The sequence below is a fragment of the Mastomys coucha genome, unplaced genomic scaffold (genome assembly GCF_008632895.1).
Source record: "Mastomys coucha isolate ucsf_1 unplaced genomic scaffold, UCSF_Mcou_1 pScaffold23, whole genome shotgun sequence".
NCBI classification, from domain to species: domain Eukaryota; kingdom Metazoa; phylum Chordata; class Mammalia; order Rodentia; family Muridae; genus Mastomys; species Mastomys coucha.
Window position 1 is genome coordinate 49,576,987 of NW_022196906.1, and position 9,287 is coordinate 49,586,273.

Sequence of the window (9,287 nt, forward strand, 5' to 3'; positions counted from 1 at the left end):
CTGGAAGTATGGAGAAAGTTCCAGAGAAGAGAGAAAACCATGAGGGAGAACCACAGGCTCTACAAATAAATTCCACTCATGATGAGAACTAGCAGCAAATTAGAAATAGCAAAGAAGTTCCTCAATTAGATATCATCTCAGAAAAATAAATAGGCACAGCATAGATGTGGAGAAAGTAAATGAGAAACTTACCAGTAGAATGTATTTTAAAACTTCCATAAATCAATAATAAAAAGCAATTTAATAAAAGCAAAATATTTCAGTAAACACTTTTAAAGGAAAATACCTAAATAGCCAGTAATACAACAGCTACCCTATAATCATGAAGTCTCTCATGTGAAAGTAAGATTAAGAATCTAGGACTGTTTCATAAATTCATTGGGTTACCTCACTCAGGATGATATTCTTGAGATCCATCCATTTCCCTAAGAATTTCATAAATTCATTGTTTTTAATAGCTGAGTAGTACTCCATTGTGTAGATGTACCACAATTTCTGTATCTATTCCTCTGTTGAGGGACATCTGGGTTGTTTCCAGTTTCTGGCTAATATAAATAAGGCTGCCATGATGAAATTCTTAGGGAAATGGATGGATCTGGAGAATATCATCCTGAGTGAGTTAACCCAATCACAAAAGAACACACATGGTATGCACTCTCTGATAAGTGGTTATTAGCCCACAAGTTTGGAATACAGGAAGAACAACCCACAAACCACAAGAAACTCAAGAAGAAGGAAGTCCAAAAGGTGGACATTTCATTCCTTCTTAAAAGGGGGAACAAAATACCCACGGAAGGAGTTGCAGAGACTAACTATGGAGCAGAGACTGAAGGAAGGACAAGCCAGCCTAATATAGCTTCTCCTGAGAGGCTCTGACAGTACCTGACTTAACACAGATGTAGAGGCTCACAGCCATCCATTAAACTTAGTATAGGGTCCCCAATGAAGGAGTAAGAGAAAGGACCAAAGGAGCTGAAGTTGCAGCCCCATAGGACGAACAACAATATGAACTAACTAGTACCCTCAGAGCTCCCAGGGACTAAACCACCAACCAAAGAGTATACATGGTGGGACTGATTGTTCTGGCAGCATGTGTATAGTAGAGGATTGCAAAGTCGATCATCAATGGGAGGAGAGGACCTCGGCCCTGTGAAGGTTCTGTGCCCCAGTATTGTGGAATGCCAGGGCCAATAAGTGGGAGAGGGTGGGGTGGCAAGCATGGGGAGGGGAGAGGCAACAGGGGTATGTTCTTGTTGTTTTTGTTTGTTTGTTGGAGGGGAAACTGGGAAAGGAGAAATCATATGACATGTAAATAAAGAAAATATCTAATAAAAAAAAAGAATCTAGGACTGTAAGACTCATGACAGATATATGCAATATGTGATTCTAAACTAGTAACATTTGCTGTAAAGGGCACTAATGAAATGACAGGCAAAATACAAATGGAGTCTGATAACTAGATGTTATTATGTGTCAATGTTAATGTTCTGACTTAACAGGCTGCAGTGTGGTTGTGCAGGAAAATGCGTGTTTGAAACTGCGAGGGCATCATATCAACAACTTGCTCTCAAATGGTCACACAAACAAAAAAGTTTTGTTCTATACTTGCATACTGATTGTTTCCCAAAAAGATTTTAGACCACAGTATGTGTAAATATATAAAATTTATATATCCATGCCTATAATGGTCAATCTTCATTGTCAACATAGAATTATCACTGAGACAGAAGCATGCCTTTGTGAGTGCTTTCGAGGGTATTTCCAGAAAGGCTTAGCAGGGCAGGGAAGTCCCACTCTGAAAGTGGATGATCTGATCCCATGGGACAGGATTCCTGACAGAATAAAAGGGGGAAAGTGAGCTGAGCAGCAGCATTCATCTCTGTTTCCTGACTGGATTCAGTATGACCTTACTAAGCTCTTGTCCAGTCTTCCTCACCATGATGGACTGGACCTGAAACCTTCCTTCCTTCAGTTTCTTTTGTCTGGTATTTTGCCTCAGCAACAGGACAAGTAACTAGCATGTGCTCAAATAGAGAGTTAATACATTACAATTCTCTGATGGGTTATAGGAGCAATATTAAAGTCTTTGAAGCATTTAATGTTTAATCTCCTCATGAGCAAAATTCAATAGTTCTATATTCTAAGAATAGTGCTGAATAAAGCTGACTGCATGAAACTTACAATACAAGAAAGGATGCCTCCAGCCACTCCCTGCACTCTGTTACTATTTAATAACTATGAATGCCCCCTTTCTGTCACAGCAAGTCTGCTTGCTACTTCAGAGTATACACTGAATTTCTTATAAAAGTAGTTTTGATTAGGAAGCTGTTGATCTTTTATGAATTCAAGCCTGAATGTGTCTACTCACATAAAACTGTACATGCAAGATTTCCACAAAAAATATATGTGTGCCACACCTAATTAAATGTCATGGATGGCTCCAGCTCATCTGCTCAATAAATCCACTTTCATAGCCAGACTAATGTGGTATGACAAGCAAGTCAGTCACACAGTGCTTTGACTTAATTTATGAATAGTTTTAGTGCTTATATTCAGTACTGAGACTGTCTCTGCTTCAAGTAAGCTAAGTAACACAATATATATCAACCAAAAGAAGAAAGACTGCTTCATTGAACTTTGTTAAAATAAAACATTTCTTCTCATCAAAAGAAAAAGAACAGGAGAGTCCTAGCATGGGGAAAAAAAATCACAATACATACCTGAAAAATAATTTGTATACAAACTATATAAAGGAGATCCAGAAAAAGACAATAAAAAGATAAGCAATCTAACTTTAGAAGGATAAATATTTCAAAACAAGCTTCAAAGAGAAATCTTAAAGGAGTTGGGTGGAGGGGAAAACATGATCAAAATATTTTGTATGAAAAGGTTTTAAAAGATGATTTTGAAGTCATCATCTAATAAACTAGGGCACTAGGAGATCTTAATGGATGTGATATAATATCTTGTTTTGAAATAAAAAAACATTTTGTTTTGAGTTACATAAAAATATTTTCCTCATGTCTCATGCAATATAAATTTAAACTGAAAAAGTGATTCAATATATTACTTATGAAATATGAATGATCAGGAGATGTTTTAAAAGACTCAACTTTCAAGTCAACATTTCCTATATTTCCCTTTTAAGTTCTGCAAAGTGTTTTAGAATATTTTATCTGGCTAGGTGTGATGGCTTAAGCCTGAAATCCTAGTACTTGAGAGGCTAAAGCAAGATGTCTGCTAAGCTTCTGGCCAGCTGGACTACAGACTGAGATTCTGTCCCATCCTCTTGGTAAAAAGGAATATTCTAGTAGTTCTTATCTGTAAAGACCAAATTTCCCTGAAATTCATGCAAACAGATAAAAATGTAGAACTAAACTACGCACACAAGACTGTAACTGTCAGTAGTTTCTAATGGCAATGGCCTATGAACATAGGCTCGACTAAAATAGGCTAGTTGACGGAACTGCTTTTATACTTTATGGACAATAAATATTATCAATGTAAATTTATAATAGCAACAATAAAATAAGGTAGGAATGTACGTCAGTGGACTAGCATTTGCCAAGCATGTACAGAATCCTAAGTTCTCTCTCTACCACACCATACACACAAAAAGGGCAATGACAATAACACAGCATTGTGATCTCATACTGCTTTAAATCTTTTTTGCAAAATAATTCCTAATTTTAAAATTGGTAAGGATTTTATTAAGATCAAACACCTCCAGATCTTGTGAGGACACATTCACCATCATAATGGTTAGCTGTATAGATCATTGAGTAAGACATAAATCACTGAAATTATTGTCCAACAAATACATACAGTGCTGATCCCCACAGAATCCTGCAGGGCATATTTTATTGCAATACTTACTGGAGCTACTATTTTTCCTGTCTGACCAACTTGCATGTCATTGGGAACAAAGCCAGCATCAACAGCAGCTCGGGAAGCACCAACTGAAAGGGAGGAAGTGTTGTATTTTCAAGTTCTATTATTCAGCTAGTAAGACAGTCACAAACAACTACAAAATAACATCCTAATATTTTACAGTTAAAAAGTACTGTATACAGAACTCACTTTTGAAAAAAAAATCCTGATTAATGATTTGCAACTTGTCAAGGATTCTAAACACTAAATACAAGTACATTTTTCAAGAAAATAATTTTCATTGTGTGCTATACTCACAAATTTCTTTGTTTTTGTGTATTTGTTTTTGAGACAGGGTCTCTCTATGTAGTCCTGGCTATCTCAGAGCTTACTATGTAGACACACTGGCCTTGAACTCACAGAGATCCTCCTGTCTCTGCTTTCTGCATATTTGAAGGCATGCACCACTACTCCAGGTGTAAATTTCAATTTTTGAATTTGGCTGGTTTCTGATGTCTGCTTGTTTGTTTTTTCAAAAAAGCATCCACAATTTTCATATTATAAGGAATACTATACAATGTCCCTTTATATAGTACCTTTATGACTTTTGAAGAAATGCTGTATAATATCATTACCTCTTAAGATCAGATAAAGTCATATTCAATACAAGATTAAGGTTTAACAAGTATCTCATATTAAATTAATAAATAGAAATGTAACTGGTTTCTTCTCCACAGGAGATCTATCCTTCGGGCAGAACCACCCTTTCTGAAGCGTGAAGGAAAGGGACTCAGGCATTCCTTCTGTATACTGGTGCATACATTTATTCTTATTGTTGTAGTTTCATAAGATGATTAAACTTAGATTGCCTTTCTTTTCTAACACACATTTAGTACTATAAATTTTCCTATAAGAGCTCATCCTGGTGGTACAGGTCTAGACTCCTAGCTATGTGGGAGGCTGAAGCAAAAGGATCACAAGGCCAGCATGGGCAAGGTAGTGAAATTGTCTCAAAGATTTGAAATTTAAGAACAAATAAATAAGTAAGTAGAAGTAGGGGGGCATGTAGGTATAGCTCAATAATGGAGCTCCTGCCTAACATGTGAGAGGCCCTCAGTTTAATGTCCAGCACATAGGATAAATTCCCCTTCCCCACACCAACTTCACTGTACCAGACATCTTTTTTTTCATTAAGCTTAAAATATTTCTTTGAGATGTTTTCCTTTACTCATATGTTGCATAGAAATGTGCTGTTTAATCTCTCCATTCATCTTGGGATTTTTCACTTATGTTTTAGTTACAGACATCTAACTCAAGCTAAAAACAGAGTATGAGCCCTACTTCTTCATATTTATGAAGGAGTTTTATGGTCCCAAATACAGTCTTCTTGGTGAATGTTCCTGTCAGTTTGAGAATTTGCTGTTGTGTAACAAAGACATCAATAGATGTTAATTCAATCCAGCTAATTGCTGAGTTCAACTGAGTTTTCCTGTTAGTTCTATACATTCTATGGGTACGGAATTTGATGGGTTTTTTCCTCTCAACACTTGAAGCCTTATACCTCATTCTCATTTCCTTACATAATTTCTGAAAAGTCCAATGGACTTATCTTTGCTACTTTTATAGGGTAAGACTTTTTTTCTCCACTTTGGTTTCTTTCATCTTTTATTTTCATCTTTGACTTGTTATAGGTTGGATCTTGCACATATACATTGGTGTTTTCTGTGCTTCCTGGATCTTTGCTTGGGTATGGCATAATCCTGGAACTTCTCAAGCTTTGCCTCCTGTTCTTCTCTCCCACCTCCATCACACCCATTACTCTTCAGTCGTAGTCGGTTTTTGCTTTGGTTTTTATCATGTCACTTGTACTTCTTAAGTGTCCTTGAGGTTCTGGACATTCCAGCGCTGCTTTCTAACTCTTTTTACCTTTGCTTTTTGCTGTAGCCATGTCTGTGGCACGGCTTCAGGCCCAGACATTTTTCCCTTGTTCTTCCAGTTTACTATGCTTATAAGATGCAGTCATTTCTGTTTCCATGGGTTTTTTTAAATCTTTATCATTGTTTTAGTTCTTTCTCACAATAAAGAAAAGCAGTGTGCATATGTAAGTTGATCAGGGATCAGAGCAAGTGTGGAGATGGAGAACAGCTAGCAGTAGTCTGCAGCAGGCTCTGAAGCTGGCATTTCAGTACTTTACCACTCAAAGCTAGGTAAGATTCTTAAGAGTTGGCAAATGTAAAACTGCCACACACATTTTTCAAAAATTACTAGTATACCCCCCCATAGATGTTTCAGCTTTTATTGGATGTCTAAGAAAACCACTGCAGAAATAATGAAATAAATAATGATCAAAACTGGAAATCATGTTAAGCAAAATAAGTCAGATACAAAAAAGTAAATATGTTTTCTCTCATGTGGAATATAGATTTAAAAAGGAATGACATGGAAGTAGAAAGAGAATTATATAGAAAGAGAAAGAGAAAAAAGAGGAAGGTAGAAAAGAAATAAGTAATGGGGGAAATATGATCAAGGTATATTATATACATTAAAAGAAATAGAAAGGCCATAACCAAATGCTATTTTGTATAAATGATCAATAGTCAAACAATAAAGCTAAGTCAATGAAGGAAAAGTAGAAAGCACAATGACCTGATGCTTTGGGGGACTTATATATAAGCATAATAAAAAATACTTCCAGCAAAAAGAGAACATTGTGCTACAAAGGAGAATGACCTTTACCTGCAGCATGCAGTTGATCTGCCAGGTCATACAGCAGTTTAAAGTTTTCTCCACTCTTCAAGCCCCGACCTCATTATAAATAAATAAATAAATAAATAAATAAATAAATAAATTGTACATACAAGTTACACTCTGTAAAATGTTTGTCATTTTATATGCTCAACCCAATGTCCATATTACAAACTGCCACATTAAGCATACCAACTCCTCCCCAAAACCTTTTATGACTTCCGTGAAGCATTCAGCACTGCAGTTATTTAACTACATAAAGAACACTATAACGAAAACACTTTAAGTTCAAGATGCCAGATCCACAGCTCTCTAGGTCATTGCCATATCTGTGGTACTAGCAAACTCTTATTAGCATTTGGTAAATAGTCCCTGCATAACTAAACAAAACTTCTGGCTAGATTTCAAAATCCTTAAGAGCAAACACACTCTACCTATTTTCATTTCTCTAGGAAATGAGAATGCAACAGGCCCATCAAAGAACACATATGGACTAATATTTCTGAAAATACAAGCTGATACACAAGATAAATGTCTTTGCAAAATATTAAATTGTTTCCTCTGAATATCACTTGAACGATAGATGGATGTTAGGAACATTAACTATTTTTTTTATTGTTTAATTTGGAAAGATTTTAAAATCACATCAATCCCTATCCTCTGAGTCAGTCAGCCAACAAACTACAAAGGAGCATAAAATACAAAAAGTCTCACACCACATTCTGGTTCTGATATGAACTGTGAAGGGCTTTCCAAGTGTCATCCACACAGACCAGTATTGCACTCAAAGTCATTAAAGTAGAATGGAGCAGGGGATTTATATACAACTCTGAGATTCTAACCACTTTTTATACAATTCAGAAGCCAATCAAATGCCACAGAAAAACATGGACGTCTGTAAAACCAAGATACCACGTGGCAGAGATGTGCGGATGAGATTTGTGCCCATATTCTATTTATGGTCTAATTTTAATATTCCTGGTAAAATATGACTAATACTTGCAATTTAACAACTTTTGTCATTTGTAAGGAAAAAGTAAAACAAAACATTTATACTCTAGACTACAGATTCAGCTCAGTAGTATAGAGCTTGCTTACTAGGTACAAGACCCTGGGTTCTATCCCCAGAACAACCAAAACCTAAATAAAAGTCTGTTCCTTTAATGAGGTCTGTGTACTACATAGCTTATGTCATCTTTTAAATTACTTCTGCACTTACCACCAGATACCACCACTTTGGCACCAGTCAGTTCTGGTCGGTCACTTTTTGTCAATTTCTGGTCAAGCCACTCTGATATTCCCACTGATGAAGAACTTGGTGCTGTATACATTGACAGACAAATTTAAAATGATGATGACTTCAAGTATGCAGAGGTAATTATTTTTAAGACCAACACAAAAACATCCAATTCTAGGAAACTTAAGTTCCTGCATTTTCATGGTCCCAATTTCATTTTCTTTAATTAGAAAGTGTTAAGAGGGCACGACTCTTGAGAAGTTGACACTACTCATAAGTTCATCATAAAAAAAACAGAATAACCCATTCTCTCTAGCATTCAAATAAGATTCCAGACATGTTAAAGTGGAAGCCCTATTTCTACCACTATTACATTCTTCCATTATGTTGAATCACTCAAATACCATAATAGGAAATAGTAATGAGAGTTAAGTAGCCCTAACACAAATGTAACAGTTTTGTCGTAATTGATCTTGTCTCCTACTCTTTAATCTACCAAAGCGATTATTCTTGTACCAAGGTGATGTGAAATAGACATAAATTATAACTATTTATATAACCTTGGAATATGAGTCAGTTGAATCTTTACTTTGCACTAGAAGTTAAAGTAGACGTCATCCTTATTCTAATCTAAGCCAAACAAACAAGAAATGCCAACCTATCAAAAGGCTCATATGAATACTTACCCTTTTCTGAGCTGGCACTACCTCCACTTGTTGCTGCAGCCTCAAAAGATGTTCCTCGAACAGAAAACACCTTCACTTTCTCATCACACTTTACTGTACACAATGCATTTCCTGAAACACAAATTTTATTATGAGGAAGGAATGCCAAAAGTATTCCTCTCAGGCTCAGAATTAATTTAACAAAGATGAGGCAAAAATAACCATGGGCAAGTTGTTTCCTACCCCTGCTAAGCCTAGGAGAGGAGGAACACGGTCACCTGGTGAAGACCGTCACCAGGAACCACCTATATATACTGCCTGGAATCAACAAACTGAAGCAGGTGTCTGCAGTGAGAAGGCACCTCTCAGCAGGGATGAGAAGATTCTTTCTCCCAAACCAACTCTATCAGTAACCTAAAAATAAGAGCTGCTATACCTTAATACAAATGCAACTGCTGTACATAACAAAGGAAGCTAATGTGAAAGCATGACAAGACATAAAATACAAGTTCAGAGGAAGCAAAGTTTTAAAAGGATTAGACATTTAGTATTCTGAGTGACTGACACTATGACCGAATACTTGAATATTACTGAAGATTGCAGGTCTGATGGGACATACAACTTTAACCAGAACAAAGGCAGTAAAAAAAACTTGCTGCCTTCTTTCCCACTGGAGATCAATATGCTTAGAAATAACTATCAAAGCCGGGCGGTGGTGGCGCACGCCTTTAATCCCAGCACTTGGGAGGCAGAGGCAGGCGGATTGCTGA

The 9,287-nt window shown here is 36.4% G+C and overlaps 1 protein-coding gene across 1 annotated transcript in view; it reads right to left on the bottom strand.

The window, feature by feature from the left end:
* Positions 1–9,287, bottom strand: part of Etfa (electron transfer flavoprotein subunit alpha) — a 68,115-nt gene that overhangs the window by 27,300 nt on the left and 31,528 nt on the right. Inside the window, exons 6-9 of the mRNA XM_031343518.1 lie at positions 8,539–8,649; positions 7,835–7,936; positions 6,607–6,675; positions 3,877–3,959 (exon numbers count right to left, since the gene is read on the bottom strand). Of these exons, the coding sequence (XP_031199378.1) occupies positions 3,877–3,959; positions 6,607–6,675; positions 7,835–7,936; positions 8,539–8,649 (365 nt within the window). The remainder of the gene's footprint in view (positions 1–3,876; positions 3,960–6,606; positions 6,676–7,834; positions 7,937–8,538; positions 8,650–9,287) is intronic.